The sequence below is a fragment of the Phocoena phocoena genome, chromosome 3 (genome assembly GCF_963924675.1).
Source record: "Phocoena phocoena chromosome 3, mPhoPho1.1, whole genome shotgun sequence".
Taxonomy (NCBI): Eukaryota; Metazoa; Chordata; class Mammalia; order Artiodactyla; family Phocoenidae; genus Phocoena; species Phocoena phocoena.
In genome coordinates, this window is record NC_089221.1 from 120,398,793 (window position 1) to 120,421,777 (window position 22,985).

At 41.0% G+C, this 22,985-nt stretch overlaps 1 protein-coding gene across 3 annotated transcripts in view; it reads left to right on the forward strand.

Annotated features, from left to right (window-relative positions):
* Positions 1 to 22,985, forward strand: part of ARHGAP26 (Rho GTPase activating protein 26) — a 485,399-nt gene that overhangs the window by 377,695 nt on the left and 84,719 nt on the right. For all 3 annotated transcript variants that reach the window (XM_065873120.1, XM_065873121.1, XM_065873122.1), the window contains exon 18: positions 5,402 to 5,561. In XM_065873120.1, the coding sequence (XP_065729192.1) occupies positions 5,402 to 5,561 (160 nt within the window). The remainder of the gene's footprint in view (positions 1 to 5,401; positions 5,562 to 22,985) is intronic.

The window sequence follows — 22,985 nt, forward strand, 5'->3', positions numbered from 1 at the left end:
CCTGGTCTTATTAATCATCCTTAATCTTTGTGAGGTAGGTACTGTTGCTTGTGTTTCATAGGTGAAGAAAGGGGTTTAGGGAAGCCAAGTGACCTGCCTCCTGTCATCTAGCTTGGAATGTCTGTATGACTCCACTCCCTGTGCTATCCTGTCTCCTTTAGCTTTTTTTCCCCCATATTTATAAATTGGAAATAATATTTGTACTCCATACCTATAGAATGGCATTTTTCAAATTTAAGTCATGACACATTAGTGGATTGTAAAATGGATTTAGTAGCAGAAAAATGACCAGAATAGAATAAAAAATAACAGAATTTATCACACTTACTGTTTCTGAAACTTGTGCTTCTAGTAACTTGTGTTTCTGATATGCAAGTATGTATGTGTGTGTACGTCTCTCTATGTGTGTATGTATGTATGTATGTACTAGTGAAGTGTTATATGGGAAAATATGTTTCCTACCATGGGTTATTGTCAGAAAGTTTGAGAGCTACTGTTCTAGACTTATATGAAGTTCAAACAACATTAAAAAGTGTTGCAGAGCTCCTGTAAACTCTATAACACCTTACAAGTCTAAGTTGTCATTACGTAACCCTGGAAGCTGAAACAAACAAATAAAGGATGGCAGATAAAAGTGTTGCTGTGCTGTAACCTCCACCCATCTGGTTCATCGCAGATAGTGCTAATCTGTCACCACGTTATGTCCAGTGGAGCCAGGGTGCAACTTTAACACTCCTCGACATAGCACTGCAGGCCTCAAGATGAAACCTATTTGCAGACCTAGCAGCAGGCTTAGGTATTGTTGGTACATCAGGACCAGTCTGTGGTTATAAAGTACTGCTCAGCACTTCCAGAGCTCTGACTCTCATTTAAATGCTAGGAAGACAGATGTGATCCCCAGAACAGCATGGGCATCTCTGCATTACAGGCCCCAGAAGAGTTGCCTCCACTCTCCTCCCCTCATAGTACTCCCCCACCACCATCTTCATCTGGAAGTAATTTACCTCCTTCTGCCTCTCAGAGGGTATCAGACCAATCCAGAGTCCCCATCCACTTTCCCTTGAAGCAAAGGTGGCAAGAGGCCCTTCTGCCGTGGCCACTTTCCTTGGAACATGCTCCTTCCTCATTGACCGTAATTCATTAGGGAACCACAGGGAACATGGGGTGCCGATCCCCCACCAACTGCCCTGAAGGCATGCCCCTCAGGAGATGCCCTGCTTCTCAGCTGATGTGGCAAACTCTTCACAGTCACTAAAGGAACCGGGCTTTCCCTTAAAATCGCATGTGGAAACTGTTTCTCTGCCGCCTGCAGAGGAAGCCTGTAGAATTGGCAGTTGTCTTAGAATTCTCCACAGAAGAGTCCACATGGACCTAGGGAAGGCCTGTCAAAGACTCCCTCAGTGGAATATGCAATAATGCATGAGAGACTCTTGTGTGTGGATTTTAAGTCAAGACTCAACATGACATTCTGGGCTGTGTGGGGAAGAGCTCAAGCAGCTCAGTTACCAACCCGGAAAGCAAGTTCTCTGTGTTTTGTAGACCTCACTAATGAATGAGCCCCGTGGCCTTGGCTAGACCAGGCTTCCCAGTGCTCTGCCAGCCCTCCTCCCACACATGGGTAAATGCATCAAGTTATAATGGATGGCTGGTGCCAGCAGAGACTGAGGTCTGTGCCTTTCTCTCTGGGATACATAGCAATCTCCAGCCATTAATAATCCATTCTGGAGTAATGAGCATAGCTGTACCAGGTTGTGAGCAGTAATAACCAAGTGATAGATCAATTTGTTACCTCAGTGTGCCAAAAGATAATGGCAGCTAGTCATGAAAGGTATAACCTTTTTCCCCAAAAGTTTCATAAGACTTAGATCAATGTGTTTTTTTAAGTTCTAAAATAAAATGGATCATTAAAAAGGAAATGAGTTACATTGGGTAGCCTCAAGCGTATTTATATTCAGAGATGCTTATCCACAATTACCATAGATTTTTTCCAAATGCCTTTGGTCATTTGGGCCAGTAAATTGGAGTAATTATTGCTCATTAATTAAATCTAAGAAATGTAACACAGTTCCAGACTTTGAAAAGGGAGGTTGGGAGAGTTGAGATACATTCCCCAAAAATCATCAATAATAATTTGAGGTTTTCTGAGTAAGTAGTTGGGTTGAGAATTATTGTTTAATGTCTACTCAGAAACTCCCGTCGTCTTTTAACACCTCATTGAACATTTGTTGTGTTTCTCCTGGGCCGGGCACTGCTCTCAGCACTGGTGCTACCAACTAAAATAAGCACGGTCTCTATCCTAAGGCAGTAGTCGAGACCTTAATAACATGTAATAAATCCAGGGGCCAACACTCCTGCCTTCATTGAGGGGTGGAGGGCTGGGGAGAGACTAGACAGAGACTTCAGAAGGGAAGGGAGCCATTGGCGCTGTGCCTTGAAGAACAACAGTTTGCCAAGCAAAGAAAGAAGGGTAAGAGAACGTTCTAGGGAGAGGATTGACAAAGGCAGATAGATGTGAAAGTGGAAAGAGGATGGGTAGTGAATGATTATAATAATCATCACTGCATTTCCCACACGGTAACACATTTAACTGATACAACAACCTCACGAAGTAGATGTATTATTCACCTCACCCCCTTTTTTATTTTATTTTATTATTTTTTTAATTTATTTTATTTATTTATTTTTGTCTCCGTTGGGTCTTCTTTGCTGCGTGCGGGCTTTCTCTAGTTGTGGCGAGCGGGGGCTGCTCTTGGTTACGGTGCACAGGCTTCTCATTGCAGTGGCTTCTCTCCTTGCGGAGCACGGGCTCTAGGCGTGCAGGCTTCAGTAGTTGTGGCACACGGGCTTAGTTGCTCCACGGCGTGTGGGATCTTCCCGCACCAGGGCTCTAACCCGTGTCCCCTGCATTGGCAGGCGGATTCTTAACCACTGCGCCACCAGGGAAGCCCTCATCCCCTTTTTTTAAAAGATGAGGAACCTAGGGCTTCCCTGGTGGCGCAGTGGTTGAGAGTCCGCCTGCCGATGCAGGGGACATGGGTTCGTGCCCCGGTCCGGGAAGATCCCACATGCCGCGGAGCGGCTGGGCCCGTGAGCCATGGCCGCTGAGCCTGTGCGTCCGGAGCCTGTGCTCCACAGCGGGAGAGGCCACAACTGTGAGAGGCCCTCGTACCGCAAAAAAAAAAAAAAAAAAAAGATGAGGAACCTAAAGCTTAAACATTGAGTCCCTTGCTCAGGGACCCAGAGCTGGGAGGTGACAGAGGGCTTAGAGGTGAGTTGGAAAAGCTGTGCTACGTCATAGGAGTTTGACATTAAAAACAATGGAGCCCACCAGTGGTTTATGGTCACCATCATCAGAACATTCCAGCTGTGCAAGCGTCGCTGAACACTTGCACATACACTGTGTCACTGTGTTCTCTCTCAGCGACCCAGTGAGGTGTGAGGCCATTGTAGTTTTCAACAGAGGACTGCCTTGAGTGGAGCTAAATTGGAGACGGTAGCTGGTGGTGGCAGGCAGGGTGCAGCCAAACCCAGAGAGTCTAGTCAGAGAGCCTCGTTAAGAGGCTGTTGCTTTAGTCAGATTGTGTTGAGAAGCGTGATGGTGAAAGTGATCATCGTCCAAACCCGATATTCTTATATTGGTCTACAATTTAAAAGTGCTTTCATACGTAGATAGCTTGTTGATTCATTTACACAGGGACTTTTGTGACAAGAGGGTAAGTCTACTGACTTGGCTTATTTGGGAGGGGAAGTATAAAGGCATGGAATTCACTTTCTGCACAAAGGAACTGATGTTGAAAGTAGTGGTGTTACAAGCAGCTTGTAAATATGCAGACTTGCTGATTCACTGAGGCCCAGAACCAAAGCCTTTCCCCTTTGCCAGCCTTTCCCCTTGCTTTAACGCTTTCAGACTAGAAACCTGATACAGTTTTGGGTAGAATGGAAAACTATAAGTAACATCAGGAGATTCAGCTAGAACTCAGAAAATGTTTGTAAAATATTATTACTTGGACCAGAAACAGGCCAGGGCATCAGTGGAAACATCTCCTTGCTGCAGGTATTGTTTAGCAATCAGAAAGCAAGTTCCCTTCCTGACTGGGCTGTTCCACAGTTCACGTTTCATAGACTTAACCATCCCTTTCAGAGGAGGAGCTTTTTATGAAATTAGACTTTTAGCCCTAGAAAATGAAAGAAAAATACACATCTGCTGATAAAATTGGTTAATGTAGTGTTCAGTAAAGGCTCAGTTTCAAAACCAGCAGTTAAAGCAGTAGAACCTCTTTTTCCTCCTACAAAATAGAAGTATCCAAGAGAAACAGTGCAAACATTTATAGAATTGTGTGAAAAACAAATACTCAGTATAAATAGCACTAAATGCTAGGGAGGTATGTCTGTGCAAACTGCCATCTCTGCCCAATTTCTCTCTAGTTTCTAGTAATGAATAGTTTCCTTCTAGGTGGAAATATTAGGTGGAAGCCCCTAATATTTTCTTAACAATACTGAATGGCCTTAACTTTTAACTTGTTTGTTGTCAATGGATAATTGGTATATTTTTGTACATGGGGCCAGCAAATGAACAATGAAATTTTATGGCTAGGTCATGGTGCCCTGGGTGTGGAGTTCAGATATATGTTTTGAGTAGTTGTTTATCCAGAAATATGCATATGTGTTTAGCAGTTTACTCAGCCCCGATACTCCTGACTCTGTGTGTTCCCTGGACTTTGAGAGTAAGTGACAATATAAACACAGCCATATACATGGATGTACAGTAGTGCATTTTAATTTCTGTTTATGCAGAAATGTTTGGCTTAATGTAAGCCACGTGTCTAATATGATGGGGCTTTAATACTTTGAGCCTAAAGTGCTGAATTTCCTGACCGAGATCTATCCATTTAAAAAAATTAGGCCTATTTTGGGCCTATATTTGCAAATGTATTAAATCCATCGGGAGTTTTTAATATTTGCACTAGAGAAAATGCTAATGATCACAGCGGTTTAAGCAGCAGCCAAGTTTAAAAGTTGTAACTAAAAGGGATTAGCAGTTACCTGGATTTGCAGAATAGGGATTCAAATGTGCAAAGATTCACATTTTGGAAGGCAAGCTGCTTTGGTTGGTTGGTTGGTTGGTTGGTTGGTTGGTTGGTTGTTTTAGGCAAAATGGGAATTGTAAGGAGTGTCGTATCCTGAAATAGCAAAACAGCCCAAACACTGGAGATTTCTGAACCTTTGGTAGACGAAAATAGGAGTAGAAAAGTCTCTCTTTGGACTCCAGAGGCATCTGAACATGTCCCCAGATCTGGCTCCTACCAGATGAGGCGTCTGAAGATGGGAAGGGTACAGGAGGTCAGCCGTCCGTTCACACACTATTTCTCTCACTTGTGCCATTTCTTTTCCTTCCTACCAGCGTTGCTAACAACCACAAGCAGAATTTGATGACGGTGGCAAACCTTGGCGTGGTGTTCGGACCCACCCTGCTGCGTCCTCAGGAAGAAACGGTAGCAGCCATCATGGATATCAAGTTTCAGAACATTGTCATTGAGATCCTAATAGAAAATCATGAAAAGGTAATATATCCTTGGTCACCACAAGTGGAGAATTTACTTGGGAGGGAGCTGAGTTGAAACTGGCCTACAGGGTTGACTGAGGTTCACATCGGCGGTGGCTTTTACACCGTAGTGATGATGACTTAGTTGCTGGTGGCGGTATGGTGGCGGTGATAGTCATCTTGGGATTGCAGCAGTGGCAACGGTGGCGGTTGTGGTGACGGTAGTGGTGGACAACATATCGGGCATTTCTTTTGTAACAGGAACTGTGTGCTAAGGACTTTACGTATGCTGTCCTTTTAACCTCATAACGATGCAGTGAAGGAGGTACTGCTAGGAGGCTCATTTTGAAAATGCCCTTTACCCATTTGTTTTTTTTTTCACTTGGTTGTCTTCTTATGAATTTTTGAGTTTTTTTAAAACATTAGAATAGTAAACTATTTTCATGTGTTTCAAATATTTTTCCTAACCTATAGTTTCCTTATAGTTTTATAAATGGTGTATTGTTTCATACCGTGTGTGTGGGGGGGTGGGGGGCTTGTCTGTCTTTTCCTTTAGGGCATTGGAGTTTCTGGTCTGTCTTAAGAAGGTTGCCCTCACCCCACATAATGAAGTATGTCAACACAGCTGCCCTTAAAAACTGGGGTAGAGGGACATGAAACTCCACCCATCTGTCCCACCTCAGTTCCTGGTAGCACATCCCTCTGAAGCTTCTCAGAAACTGCAGGGTACCAAACTGCAGGTGCTGGGATATAATAAAAATGCTGTTCCTCCTAAATAAAACCTTTACCTAGAAAGGTGAATGAATTGCACTAGGTCACCGGCCAAATAAATCTAGCATCTGACCGCTAACCACCTGCACCGATGATACTCCAAAATAAGCCATCATCAGCTCTTGTCTGGATTTTTTCAGGAGCCTCCTAATTTGTTTCCCTCTTCCCACCCTTGGCCTGTCTATTCCGATGTCAGCCACCAGAATGAGATTTTTTTAGTGTTAGATCAAATAGTATCAGTTGTCTGCTAAGAACCGTCCAGTGGCTTCGCATTTCACAGAGTGAAAGTCAGAGCTCTCCCAGGAGCCTTGAATGTCCTACAGGGTCTCTGCTCTCCCCTCTGTTACTTGCCTCGTCTCACCTCCTACAGCCCTCTCCCTGAGTTCCCTCCTACGGCCACCTCAACTGCCTTGCTGGTCCTTGCCCACGGCACACACTACCACCTCAAGGGCTTTGCAGTTGCTGTTTGCAGTGCCTGGAACGCTCTTCCTCCTGGCATACTTCTTCACCTCCTTCAAGCCTAAGTGAGGCCCACCGACATCTCTCTATTTTAAATTGCGAACAGTCTCAACCCCGGCATTCCCCGTCCCCTTGATCATGCCGTCTCTCTCCTTACCACTTTCTGGCATACTATGTAATTTACTTATTGATTACACCTGTTGCCTTTCTGGCCTCTTGTAGAATGTGTGTATCATGAAAGCAGGGACTTTAGTCTGTTTTCTTCTGTGCTTTGTCCCCAGTTCCTCAGTATGCGCTCAGTGCATATGTGTTGGATGAATGGATGGGCTCCTGTGGTAGCTAAGCTCCAAAGTGGCTCCCGGTAACCCCTGTCTCTTAGTAGTCGCTCCCTTGTGTATCCTCTTCCAACTGTGAATAAGCGATCGGCACTGATCCCAATGTGATCAGTAGGAATTGATCAATAGGAAATTGCAAAAATAATGGTCTGTGACTTTGCTGAGCAGTCCTAAGACCTTGTCGCATTTGCCTTGGTTTCTGGACTTGTTCACTCCGGGGCAAGCAAGCCACCATGTTGTGATGGTGGTCACACAGCCCAGTGGAGAGAAAGTGAGGCTGCCTACCAACAACCAGACCAAGTTGCCAGCCATGTGTGAGTCAGCCACTTTGGAAGTGAATGGTCATGCCTTCAGATGATATAGCCCCAACCGACACCTTGAGTGCAATCGCATAAGAGACCACTGAGGTAACCTTCTCCTGACTCACAGAAAGTGGTAGAAATATTAAATGCTTTAAACCACTAAGTTTGGGGGATAATTTGTTATAGAGCATTAGTAATTACTAAAGAATCTCTGAATATAAACTTTCACAGAGTAACAGAGATCTCCTGCAAAATTGTGTAAACAACATAGCCTTTTTCTGACATGGTTAATAAAGAGATATGAAATCAGATAATTTATTTGAAGAAATTATCTTCTCTTTCTCTCAAACTTTGGACTCTGTCCAACGACTTCCCACAAATATAGTAAATCAGGAGTAAAAGAAGATTATGTTACGTATGATGAAAATTAACTTGGAAAAAGGGAATATAATCAAATAGCAGTTAATAACATGTTTTCTAAAAACAAAACACTCGGATTTAAATCTGTTACCTCTTAATAGCTGTGTGACCATGAGCAGATTACTCAGCCTCTCTATGCTCATAAAAGTACTTTCAGTACAGTGTAACTGCTGTGACAAATAACCCCAAAATATCAGTGACTCAGGACAATAGAAGTTTATCTCTTGCTCACATACCAGTTTACTGTGGGTATTCTGAGGGTGGGGTACTGCACCGTGATTCAGCAACCCAGGTTCCTTCCACCTTGTAGCTCTGCCTTCTGCTCTGCAGATCTCTACAATCGACCAGTTGGTGGGGGAAATGAGAGAGCAAGGAGGATTGAGTAAGATTATATGGGCCAAGATGCTTTCCTTATTTTCACCGCCGTTCCATTGGCAGAACTCAGGCATGTGACCCCATCCAACTGCAAGGGAGGCTGGGAAAGCACTCAACTGTGCAGAGCAAAGGGAAGCAAGTTTGATGACCAGCTAGCCAGTGAGCCACCTCCCTTAATCTGTTTTGTTGTGAGGATTAGATAAGGTGATTTACGTCAAAGACTTAGCCAAGAATCCAGCCAGGAGTAAGTGTCAATAACTGTAATCCATTGTTTTTAGCAGTCTCAACAGAATTCTCTGAAAATAGAGCATAAGTCCATCTCTGAGTGTCACATTTGCCCCTTTCTCAAAATGATAATTTTTAAACTTAATCTTTTGTTAAATAAAATAATATTAAATGTTGAGACAGATTTCTAAGGAGTTTGATTACGTTTCATGTCCCTAAGGGGCATATACGAGCTTATAGCAGGCAACATCTAATGATTTTTGAACTTTAACAGTTTTTTGGTGTCCTTGGGCCTTTAAAGCCAGAAAACATTCAAAAGTAGTGTGATAGAATAAAGACCGGCTACTGCTAATAACAATATTAAAACTTGTGTAAACAAGCAGCCATCCCGCCTTGAGCACAAAATATAGAAATAGAAATGAAATACGAGATGCATGGCCAGGCCTGCAAGTATATGGGCAGGAACTGGTGAAAAGACTCATCTGACTTGGTGGATTATAAATTCTGTTCCTCTGTGCTGTGCATCTGGTGAGGTACATATTAAAAGAGTACTACATTGCTTCATTATATGTTCTTCTTCATTAGTCTCTGCGAGAGAGAGGGATGATTCACAGCGAGATTTACGTTCCTGTGGAAGCCAGTGCAGGAGTGTCAGTGGAAACATTCCTTAGGATGAAGGCTGCAGCAGAGTGTATGTCTCCAGTCCTGAGGGAGCTAGTGTACCACCATGATAGAGGTTTTTAACCTGGGAGCCATGATGGGCCAAAGTTATATGCAAGACCTGTGTACGTACATGATTCTGGGAAGAAAGTCATTAATATTCATCAGGTTTGCCTTTCTGGTAAAAACAACTTAGAATAAGGCAGTTTGACTCCTTTTCAAATGTCGTTTCAGGCCTGATCTGGTATAAAGTCAGCAGATGCTGCCTTAGTCTCCTTTTGAAACCTGTGATGTTCACCTCACAGGAACCCAAAGCATACATGGCCACGCCCTGAGAGCCCCTGGCTTTCTGGAGACAATGCTTTGGAGGAATTTCCTGCCAAGGGAATTTAACATTATCCATCAACAGAGCATGTTTTTGTCCTCAGGTGAACATTGTTATCTTCCTTTAAAATCCACAATATGAAGATCTTAGTTAACAGTATTTAATGAGCGTTCCCTTAGGCTTGGCTGTAATTTTCTAGAGATATAAATGCACACACAAATGTCGTAAGAGACTACTTCTCTAACTTTATTGTCGGAAGTTGGACAAAATCCTGAAACCTCACTTGAAGAAATGCTTTCCAACAGCATCATTTCATCCTGTCCCCCAACAAGCATTTGATAGCAAATGCCCCCTTTCTTGAACAAGCCCTAGTACAGGTCTTAACTGTATGTCTCCCACAGTTAGTGGTATAATACTCTCTCTTGTGTTGTTAAGAACATTTTACATAAGATGTGTACTTTGTGCCTTGGAATAAAACTGGGAGGGACCCAGGAATAAGTAGAAGACAGCACAGAAGGAGGGTATAGAAACCCAGGCATGTAGCCTTTGGAGCCACTCAGAGAGAGAGAGAGAGAGAGAGAGAGAGAGAGAGAACCGTAAGATGTCTGTTTCAGTTGTCTGTTGCTTCATAACAGATCATCTACAAACCTAGTGACGTAAAACAGCAATGACTTGTTTTGCTCACACATCTGTGGACCAGAAATCTGGGGAGGGCTCATGTGTGTTCCAAGCTGCAGTGGTTTTACTGCAACTGGTGGATCCAAGATGACCTTGCTCCACATGTCTGGGACCTTGGTACTAGCTGTTGGCTAGGACACCTTGGCCCTCCTCCACATGCCCTCTCTCTCCATGAGATCTCTCATCATTTAGTAGTCTAGGCCAAACTCAAGAGGGCAAACACAGAAGCTGCAAGATCTCTGAAATCCTAGGCCTAGAATAGACAAAGTGTCACTTCAGCTACATTCTGTTGGTCAAAGCAAGTCACAAGTCCAGCCAGATTGAAGGGGCAGGAAATAGACCCCACCTCTGGATGGGAGGAGTAGTGTACATGCACAGGCGTGGGAGGAATTGTGGGCTGCCATTTTTGCAGATGATCTCCAAGAATGCCTCACTCCCCATCACTGGAAGGTTTGTATGTAGTTCCCATTGGACAGGCTTCCCTTTCTTATTGGTGGCTGCAACTGCTCAGCGTTTCTTTCTTTTTTTTTTAACATGTGAACATATCCCCCCCCCCTTTTCTTATTGGAGTATAATTGCTTTAAAATGTTGTGTTAGTTTCTGCTGTACAAGCAAAGTGAATCAGCTATATGTATACATATATCCCCTCCTTCTTGGACCTCCCTCCCAGCCTCCCCTGCAATCCCACCCATGTAGGTCATCACAGAGCATCGAGCTGAGCTCCCTGCGCTATACAGCAGGTTCCTAGCTACCTATTTTACACATGGTAGTATATTTATGTCAAACCTAATCTCCCAATTCATCCCACCCTCCCCTTACCCCCTGTGTCCACACGTCCATTCTCTATGTCTGTGTTTCTATTCCTGCCCTGCAAATAGGTTCATCTGTACCATTGTTCTAGATTCCACATATATGCGTTAATATATGATATTTGCTTTTCTCTTTCTGACTTCCTTCACTTTGTATGACAGACTCTAGGTCCATCCACAAATGACCGAATTTCATTGCTTTTGATGGCTGAATAATATTACATTGTACGTATGTACCACATCTTCTTTATCCATTCATCTGTTGATGCACATTTAGGTTGCTTCCATGTCCTGGGTATTGTAAATAGTGCTGCAGTGAATATTGGGGTACATGTGTCTTTTTGAATTATGGTTTTCTCAGGGTAAAGGCCCAGTAGTAGGATTACTGAGTCATATGGTAGTTCTGTTGTTAGTTTTTTAAGGAACCTCCATACTGTTCTCCATTCTGTCTGTATCAATTTACATTCCCAACAACAGTGCAAGAGGGTTCCCTTTTCTCCACACCTTCTCCAGCATTTATTGTTTGTAGATTTTTTGATGATGACCATTCTGACCAGTGTGAGATGATATGTCATTGTAGTTTTGATTTGCGTTTCTCTGATAGTGATGTTGAGCATTTTTTCATGTGCCTCTTGGCCATCTGAGTGTCTTCTTTGGAGAAATGTCTATTTAGGTCATCTGCCCATTTTTGGATTGGGTTGTGTGATTTTTTTTTATATTGAGCTTGCATGAGCTACTTGTAAATTTTGGAGATTAATCCTTTGTCAGTTGCTTTGTTTGCAAATATTTTCTTCCATTCTGAGGGTTGTCTTTTTGCCTTGTTTATGGTTTCCTTTGCTGTGCAAAAGCTTTTAAGTTTAATTAGGTCCCATTTGTTTATTTTTGTTTTTATTTCCATTTCTCTAGGAGGTGGATCCAAAAAGATATTGCTGTGATTTATGTCAAAGAATGTTTTCCCTATGTTTTCCTCTAAGAGTTTTATAGTGTCTGGTCTTACATTTAGGTCTTAAATCCATTTTGAGTTGATTTTCGTGTATGGTGTTAGGTAGTGTTCTAATTTCATTCTTTTACACGTAGCTGTCCAGTTTTCCCAGCACCACTTATTGAAGAGACTGTCTTTTCTCCATTATATATTCTTGCCTGCTTCATCATAGATTACTTGACCATAGGTGTGTGGGTTTATCTCTGGGCTTTCTATTCTGTTCCATTGATCTATTTTTCTGTTTTTGTGCCAGTACCATATTGTCTTGATTACTGTAGCATTGTAGTATAGTCTGAAATCAGGGAGTCTGATTCCTCCAGCTCCATTTTTTTTTTTTCTCAAGATAGCTTTCGCTATTCGGGGTCTTTTGTGTCTCCATACACATTTTAAGATTTTTTTCTTCTAGTTCTGTGAAAAATGCCACGGGTAATTTGATAGGGATTGCATTGAATCTGTAGATTGCTTTGGGTAATATAGTCATTTTCACAATATTGATTCTTCCAATCCATGAACATGGTATATCTCTCCATCTGTTTGTGTCTTCTTCGAAACAGACAGGTCTTTTACCTCCTTATGTAGATTTATTCCTAGGTATTTTATTCTTTTTGTTGCAGTCGTAAATGGGATTGTTTCCTTAATTTTTCTGATCTTTCGTTTTCAGTGTATTGGAATGGAAGAGATTTCTGTGCATTAATTTTGTATCCTGCAACTTAACCCAATTCATTGATTAGCTCTAGTAGTTTTCTGGTGGCATCTTTAGGATTTTCTATGTATAGCATCATGTCATCTGCAAACTGACGGTTATACTTCTTCTTTTCCAATTTTTATTTCTTTTTTTTCTCTGACTGCTGTGTCTAGGACTTCCAAAACTATGTTGAATAATAGTGGTGAGAGTGGACATCCTTGTCTTGTTCCTGATCTTAGAGGAAATGCTTACAGTTTTTCACCATTGAGAATGATGTTTGCTGTGGGTTTGTCGTATATGGCCTTTATTATGTTGAGGTAGGTTCCCTCTTTGCCCACTTTCTGGAGAGTTTTTATTATAAATGGGTATTGAATTTTGTCAAAAGCTTTTTCTGCATCTATTTAGATGATCATATGGTTTTTCTCCTTCAGCTTGTTAATATGGTTAATCACATTGATTGATTTGCATATACTGAAGAATCCTTGCATCCCTGGGATAAATCCCACTTGACCATAGTGTATGATCCTTTTAACGTGTTGTTGGATTCTGTTTGCTGGTATTTTGTTGAGCATTTTTGTATCTATATTCATCAGTGATATTGGTCTGTAATTTTCTTTTTTTGTGATATCTCTGTCTGGTTTTGGTATCAGGGTGATGGTGGCCTTATAGAACGAGTTTGGGAGTGTTCCTCCCTCTGCAATTTTTTGGAAGATTTTGAAAAGGATGCATGTCAGCTCTTCTCTAAATGTTTGATAGAATTCTCCTGTGAAGCCATTTGGTCCTGGACTTTTGTTTGTTGGAAGATTTTAAATTACAGTTTCAATTTCATTACTGGTGATTGGTCTGTTTATATTTTCTCAATCTTCTTGGTTCTGTCAATGGTCTTCTGTTCTGTTTCTCCTCAGAACTGCCATTTTTTTACATAACCAGGGGGCATGCAACATTTGGTGGTAGTGACAAGTTCAGTCCTCACATACCCTTTGTAAGTCTCAGTATGGAGAGCTAACTCATCAGTGTCTAAAACTGGGAAAACATCTTTGGTTTTAAAATTGACATTTAGAAGAGAGTGAGTTTTTTCCTGGTGAGAAAATTCAGTTTCTCTTTCCTCATAAAACATCTTTTTTGAAGAGAAGGAAAAAGGCTTCTGTGTTTTAACTGGCTAAAACATATGGCCTTTCCTCTCCACCCCTCCCCTTTCTTCTCCTCCCCCTCCTCCCTCTCCCTCATTGTTTACTGAGGATTAACACTAGACATTCAGACAAAGGGTTAAAAATGAAGGTAACTTCTGAACTGCTTTATGTTGTCCCTGGCACATCCACACACCCTCAAGACAGCACCTGTTTAGAAGCGAGAAGAGCCTAAACCAAGATGGCGGAGTAGAAGGACATGCTCTCACTCCCTCTTGGGAGAACACCAGAGTCACAACTAACTGCTGAACAATCATCAACAGGAAGACACTAGAGCTCACCCAAAAAAGAAACCCCACATCCAAAGACAAAGGAGAAGCCACAAAGAGACAGTAGGAGGGGCGCAATCACAATAAAATCAAATCCCTTAACTGCTGGGTGGGTGACTCTCAAACTGGAGAACACTTATACCACAGAAGGCCACCCACTGGAGTGAAGGTTCTGAGCCCCACATCAGGCTTCCCAACCTGGGGGTCTGGCAACGGGAAGAGGAATTCCTAGAGAATCAGAGTTTGAAGGCTCACGGGATTTGATTACAGGACTCTGACAGGACTGGGGGAAACAGTGACTCCACTCTTCGAGGGCACACACAGAGTAGTGTGTGCACTGGGACCCAGGGGAAGGAGCAGTGACCCCAAGGGAGACTGAACCAGACCTACATGCTAGTGTTGGAGGGTCTCCTGCAGAGGCAGTGGGTGGCTGTGGCTCACTCTGAGGACAAGGATACTGGCAACAGAAGTTCTGGGAAGTACTCCTTAGTGTGAGCCCTCCCAGAGTCCGCCGTTAGCCCCACCAAAGAGCCTGCACGCTCAAGTGTTGGGTCGCCTCAGGCCAAACAACCAACAGGGAGGGAACCCAGCCCCACCCATCAGCAGTCAAGCGGATTAAAGTTTTACTGAGCTCTGCCTACCAGAGCAACACCCAGCTCTACCCACCACCAGTCCCTCTCATCAGGAAACTTGCACAAACCTCTTAGACAGCCTCATCCACCAGAGGGCAGACAGCAGAAGCAAGAACTACAGTCCTGCAGCCTGTGGAACAAAAAACACATTCACAAAAAGACAGACAAGGTGAAAAGGCAGAGGCTTATGTACCAGATGAACAAGGTAAAACCCCAGAAAAACAACTAAATGAAGTGAAGATAGGCAACCTTCCAGAAAAAGAATTCAGAATAATGATAGTGAAGATGATCCAGGACCTCGGAAAAAGAATGGAGGCGAAGATCGAGAAGATTCAAGAAATGTTTAACAAAGACCTAGAAGAATTAAAGAACAAACAAACAAAGATGAAGAATACAGTAACTGAAATGAAAACTACCCTAGAAGGAATCAATAGCAGAATAACTGAGGCAGGAAAACGGATAAGTGACCTGGGAGACAGAATGGTGGAATTTACTGCTGCGGAACAGAATAAAGAAAAAAAAATGAAAAGAAATGAAGACAGCCTAAGAGACCTCTGGGACAACATTAAACACAGACACATTCGCATTTTAGGGGTCCCAGAAGCAGAAGAGAGAGAGAAATGACCTGAGAAAATATTTGAAGAGATTATAGTCAAAAACTTCCCTAACATGGGAAAGGAAATAGCCACCCTAGTCCAGGAAGCGCAGAGAAGAAGATATAACAATTATAAATATATATGCACCCAACATAGGAGCACCTCAATACATAAGGCAATACATAAGGCAACTCCTAACAGCTATAAAAGAGGAAACCAACACTAACACAGTAATAGTGGGGGACTTTAACACCTCACTTACACGAATGGACAGATCATCCAAAATGAAAATAATTATGGAAACACAAGCTTTAAATGACATAACAGACCAGATAGATTTAATTGATATTTATAGGACATTCCATCCAAAAACAGCAGATTACACTTTCTTCTCAAGTGTGTATGGAACATTATCCAGGATAGATGACATCTTGGGTCACAAATCAAGCCCCAGTAAATTTAAGAAAATTGAAATCATATCAAGCATCTTTTCTGACCACAACGCTATAAGAGTAGATATCAATTACAGGAAAAACCCTGGAAAAAATATAAACACATAGAGGCTAAACAATATGTTACTAAATAACCAAGAGATCACTGAAGAAATGAAAGAGGAAATCAAAAAATACCTAGAGACAAATGACAATGAAAACGCAATGATCCAAAACCTATGGGATACAGCAAAAGCAGTTCTAAGAGGGAAGTTTATAGCTATACAAGCCTATCTCAAAAAATAAGAAAAATCTCAAATAAACAATCTAATAGTACACCTAAAGGAACTAGAGGAAGAAGAATGAACAAAACCCAAAGTTAGCAGAAGGAAAGAAATCATAAAGGTCAGAGCAGAAATAAATGCAATAAAAACAAAGAAAACAGTAGCAAGGATCAATAAAACTGAAAGCTTGTTCTTTGAGAAGATAAACAAAATTGATAAACCATTAGCCAGACTCATCAAGAAAAAGAGGGAGAGGACTCAAATCAATAAAATTAGAAATGAAAAAGGAGAAGTTACAACAGACACCGCAGAAATACAAAGCATCCTAAGAGACTACTACAAGCAACTCTATGCCAATAAAATGGACAACTTGGAAGAAATGGACAAATTCTTAGAAAGGTATAACCTTCCAAGACTGAACCAGGGAGAAATAGAAAATATGAACAGACCAATCACAAGTAATGAAATTGAAACTGTGGTTAAAAATTTCCAACGAACAACTGTCCAGGAGCAGATGGCTTCACAGGTGAATTCTATCAAACATGTAGAGAAGAGCTAACACCCATACTTCTCAAACTCTTCTGAAAAGTTGCAGAGGAAGGAACACTCCCAAGCTCATTCTATGAGGCCACCATCACCCTGATACCAAAATCAGACAAAGATCCTACAAAAAAAGAAAATTACAGACCAATATCACTGATGAATATAGATGCAAAAATCCTCAACAAAATACTAGCAAGCAGAATCCAACAACACATGAAAAGGATCACACACCATGATCAAGTGGGATTTATCCCAGGGATGCAAGGATTCTTCAATATACGCAAGTCAATCAGTGTGATTAACCATATTAACAAATTGAAGAATAAAAACCATATGATCATCTCAATAGATGCAGAAAAAGCTTTAGACAAAATTCAACACCCATTTACGATAAAAACTCTCCAGAAAGTAGGCATAGAGGGAACCTACCTTAACATAATAAAGGCCATATGCAACAAACCCACAGCAAACATCATTCTCAATGGTGAAAAACTGAAAGGATTTGCTCTAAGATCAGGAACAAGACAAGGATGTCCACTCTCACCACTATTATTCAACATAGTCTTGGAAGTCCTAGCCACAGCAATCTGAGAAGAAAAAGAAATAAAAGGAATACAAATTGGAAAAGAAGTAAAACTGTCACTGTTTCCAGATGACATGATATTATGCATAGAGAATCCTAAAGATGCCACCAGAAAACTACTAGAGCTAATCAATGAATTTGGTTAAGTTGCAGGATACAAAATTAATGCACAGAAATCTCTTGCATTCCTATATACTAATGATGAAAAATCTGAAAGAGAAATTAAGGAAGCACTCCCGTTTACCATTGCAACAAAAAGAATAAAATACCTAGGAATAAACCTACCTAGGGAGACAAAAGACCTGTATGCAGAAAACTACAAGACACTGGTGAAAGAAATTAAAGATGATACCAGCAGATGGAGAGACATACCATGTTCTTGGATTGGAAGAATCAGTAATGTGAAAATGACTATACTACCCATAGCAATCTACAGATTCAAAGTAATCCTTATCAAATTACCAATGGCATTTTTTTACAGAACTAGAACAAAAAACTTAAAATGTGTATGGAGACACAAAAGACCCTGAATAGCCAAAGCAGTCTTGAGGGAAAAAAGCAGAGCTGGAGGAATCAGACTCCCTGACTTCAGACTATACTACAAAGCTACAGTAATCAAGACAATATGGTATTGGCACAAAAACAGAAATATAGATCAATGGAACAAGATAGAAAGCCCAGAGTTAAACCCATGCACCTTTGGTCAGCTAATCTATGACAAAGGAGGCATGAATATACAATGGAGAAGAAACAGTCTCTTTATTAAGTGCTGCTGGGAAAAGTGGACAGCTACGTGTAAAAGAATGAAAGTAGAACACTCCCTAACACCATACACAAAAATAAACTCAAAATGGATTAGAGACCTAAATGTAAGACCAGACACTATAAAACTCTTAGAGGAAAACATAGGAAGAGCACTCTTTGATATAAATCACAGCAAGATATTTTTTGATTCACCTCCTAGAGTAATGGAAATAAAAGCAAAAATAAGCAAATGGGACCTAATGAAACTTCAAAGCTTTTGCACAGCAAAGGAAACCATAAACAAGACGAAAAGACAACCTTCCGAATGGGAGAAAATACTTGTAAACGAATCAATGGACAAAAGATTAATCTCACCAATATATAAACAGCTCATGCTGCTCACTATTAAAAAAACAAACAACCCAATCCAAAAATGGGCAGAAGACCTAAATAGACATTTCTCCACAGAAGACATACAGTTGGCCAAGAAGCACATGAAAAGCTGCTCAACATCACTAATTATTAGAGAAATGCAAATCAAAACTACGATGAGGTATCACCTCACACCAATTAGAATGGGCATCATTAGCAAATCTACAAAGAACAAATGCTGGAGAGGGTGTGGAGAAAAGGGAACCCTCTTCCACTGTTGGTGGGAATGTAAATTGATACAGCCACTATGGAGAACAGTATGGAGGTTCCTTAAAGAACTAAAAATAGAATTACCATATGACCCAGCAATCCCACTACTGGGCATATACCCAGAGAAAACCATAATTGAAAAAGACACATGCACCCCAGTGTTCATTGAAGCAGTATTTACAATAGCCAGGTCATAGAAGCAACCTAAATGCCTATCGACAGATGAATGGATAAAGAAGATGTGGTACATATATACAATGGAATATTACTCAGCCATAAAAATGAACGAAGTTGGATCATTTATAGAGACGTGGATGCATCTAGAGACTGTCATGCAGAGTGAAGTAATTCAGAAAGAGAAAAACAAATATCGTATATTAATGCATATATGTCGAACCTAGAAAAATGGTACAGCTGCAGCGGTTTGCAGGGCAGAAATTGAGACACAGATGTAGAGAACAAACCTATGGACACCAAGGGGGGAAGCAGCGGTGTGGGGGGTGGGGGGTGGTGGTGTGATGAATTGGGCAATTGGGATTGACATGTATATACTGATGTGTATAAAACTGATGACTAATGAGAACCTGTTGTATAAGAAAATAAATAAAAGAAAATTCAAAAAAAGGAGACAAGCTTGTTTACAAAAAGAAGAAAAAAGGGAGCACCTGTTTGTCTAGAAACATCCCCTGCTGATTATCTCTTGTCACAGAGATCCCACCTGTTTCTCGTTCGTGGGAGCCTTAGTGATGTGTTTCTCAAAGACATTCAATGTGGTCAGATTAAGTACGCTAACCACATACTTACCCTGTTGTGATGCTTCAGAAACTTGGTCCTTCACCTTCTGCACAGCCCTGGGGAGGGGAGCAATGTTTGGACCAATTTGTACAAAATATATATCCCAACGTAAGTGAAGGCAGAGAGGAAAAAGCCAGAAGATATGGATTATGCATGGGGGCTCCTGATAATTCTTCTTTTTCCATGTTGGTAATACAGACTGATTTCTTTACTCAGTTGAAGGTAATGGGTCTTTTTAATGTACATAGTCTAGCAGTACTAAAAATAATGATAGTAATAGTTAACTTTTACTTACAGCTTATTGTCCCCAAGGCATTGTGCTCAGCAACCTTATATTCATCATACCATTTATTTTTCACAGCAACACTGTAAGGTCGGTATTTTTAGCTCTATTTTATAAATTTTGAACCTAAAGTCCAGAGAGTTGAAAAAACAGCTTGTTAGGAGAAGAACTAGAGTTGAACTTAGGACTCCTTTCATAACCCAAGCTATTAAATCTATTCTTGTTAATCTCTAATGACTGCATTTATTGAGCACCTACTCTTGACCTAAGATAAATGAGACAGGACCATGTTTTCCAAGGCCCTCCTGTTTTCTCAGGATATAACTAACCATAATATAGTGTGCTAAGTGACATCCAGTAAGATGAATAAAGTGTGTGGTACCACTGAGGAGAAATAATTTAATTCTGCTTGTACCTGGCTCTGACAGATAAATAGACAATTTCTAGGCAGAGCAAGAATGGAGATGGGGGGACAGCCTTCCAGAGGAACAGTAATCAGTTAATCAACATCAATCAGCTCGTGTGTATTAAAACGAAATGGTTGTGAAAGAACTTTGGGTTATGTTAGCAAGTGGTCAGAGATGATGCCAGAGATTGGATTGAGCCTCTCTGTCAAGGGTCTTGAAAGCTATGGGAAAAGGTTGGCATTTACTTCTGAAAAATGGGAGCTCTCAGGGGATTCCAAGTAGAGGGAAAATGATTGTATCAGCACTTGAGAAGGACGTCCCTGGAAGGTGAACCAGGTTGTACTCTGGTTGCTGATATCAGAATCACTCACTAAATAAAAACAAAACTATAGAGTTTACCACACTGTAGTAAACTTGTGGCTATATATTTTAAAAGTCTTGCCCAGAGACTGTAACCTTTGACCTACAGCCTTTACTTATTACAGGGTAGAGTAGGATCCTAATGGCTTTTATTTGGGTCTTTTTGCCAGACTTCCTAAAGGGAAATAGTAGCTCATGGCATCATTTCCCATCAACAGCTCCATACCCTGGACTCGACTTGGATTCTCTGAAAGCTAAAGAACAGACTTGAGGGTCTGGCTCTTTTTATCTGTAGTCAGATTTCAGAGTTAAAAGTTCAGAGGGCAGAGACTTTGGCTCTTTCTCTGTTTGCTTTAGGGTAATAATTATTTTAAGTTACCATTTCTATATGCACAGAATCTTTACCCAGCTCACACCTTGTCACCGTGAGCCTTAAAACATCAATTAGCCCAATACTTGGGGTTATAGTGGAAGTTATCAGTATTTATATGCATCTAGTTAAGATTTCAAAATACTGAACGCTGTCATTGTTCAAGATACCGAAAAGCCCAGAAATTCTGCAATTTCTTACAAGGTTTTCCTTATACTTCTCTTTTTAAAGGTTAGCTTGCCAATGACTTTGAAAAATTCAAATGTCTAGGAAAAACAATCCTGTCAAGAATCAAACTGCCGCCTTTTCATAGATTTGGTTAAAAATGAAATCTCAGATTATGTGTATGTCTTAACATCTTCCTGTTAAGTTCCAACATGTAATAGTAGGATTGTTTTGAACAGTCCACAATGTTTCTTTTGGCTGTGGCATTCAAAAGGGTTTCTGCACATGAAGCAGGACATGGGTGTGCACATGTGCCCATGCACCATGTGCTTTTATCAGTATTGCTCCTTTTAATGGCTATTGATGTTTTACAAAATAAGTTATCATGATTCTTTTTCCAGTCCATCAGTAGGCTTTGGAAGAGGTAGGAGTGGTGATCTTTGAGTTGTTAATTCTTACAAATGCCCAAAGATCAGTGCCCCCCCTTTTTTTGCCCCTTTTTAATACATGTTAACTTTTAATCTTATATGCCAAGGAGAAGAGCGAGCAACCATGGATGTCCTTGCTTAACAGCTAGTGTAAGCAGCAAGTCCTAAGCAAACTTGCGTTCCTGTTAAAATCTAGTGTCTTTCAAGGTTGTCTTGATTTGAGTTGATTTGGGCCCACCAAACTGCCTTGATCTGCTTTGACCAAGATGTTGGTGGCTTTGGAATCCATTGTATCAGTGTTGGGGTTTGTACACAAAATGTGCATCAATTAATAGAATGCAATTGATTTGAACAGTTTCTGGCAACTGACAAAGTGTTGGGCAGTTGTATTTCATTTCCTTGTTATTTCAATCGGCTGTTGATATGCAAAATTGATGTTGATGGTGATGGTGATGATAATGATGATGAAGAAGAATGCCTGCACACTTTACTCTTGTGCCTCATGACCATGGCTTTTTTCATCTGTTCGTTGATTTATTGTTGTTGTTGTTACCTTTCCTTACATTGGTTTCTGAGTATATTCTTTTTGGTCCTGTCCATGTTAGGTTTAGAAATAAGCTAGATTTACTTATATGCTCAGCTGGAATGCTTCTGTCACAGGCTTTTCTTCTACTTGCTGTGTCAAGTGCCATGCAAACAGTTCGTTAGGTTGTGGATCTGAACATCTATATTCTGCAGCACCCCCACCCCCAGCCAATAAAGCCCCAGGTAAACCAATCATTGTTTGAGCTCCTTTAATGGTTCTCAGATAAGGGTGGAGTTTTGTTATGTTTTAATCCATTCCTCTCTGTCAGCAAAGAAAACAGGAAATAGAATCTTTCTGGAGATAAGGAAAATCACAGCATCCCATGGATTACTCAGGTTGACTATATATACTGCCAGTTACTAAATGGAATTGTTTCCTTTTGAGGGACTTTTAATAAAACTACTCAAACTACTTTCTGAATTGTTCCTGGGCCAAAATGCTGATGATATCAACAGGACATCGGACTTCCAACTCTCCTGAAAAAAAAAAACTCTCTGTGTCTGTAGCCTCTGAATTTGGCTTCTTAACTGGTATATTAAATGAGCCCTGCTAAGACTTGCCTGGCTTTCCAGCAGAAAAGTGCTGGGTTTATGGCTTCTCGTGCCCTGAGCAGTCCTGTTCTACAGCCTGTGGATAGAAAGAGTGGGCAGTGTGTGAGCCATGCTCCGTAGGCCTGATCCTCCACCTCCAAAGCAGATACTCCTCAGACTAACCAAGCCCATAACTTGTTATTATTTTTTGTTACTTGAAACCCTGATACATTTATGTTTTAGGAAGATGCTTAGTCTCTTCTCTTATAGAAGCCTTTCTCTTTTGCCTTGTAATCCTAGGCCTCTGTCATTGATTTATTGTCTCAGAGCTACTTTGCAGTTACAGACCAGGAACTCTTCATCATGACCTAATTTTCCTCCCATAAAAATCACAGCACGTAATAAAGAGTATACCACACACGTTACGGGAAGGCTTCTAATCCTTGTAAATTGCAGGAGCATGTTACAGATGGGATTGGAAAAGGTATAAAAATGTGTATGTGACATGGCTAAGAATAAATTCCACAAGTGTCAATGGTCTCCAATGTCAAGATGGGCCCGAGGGGGGCCAGTGAAATTTGA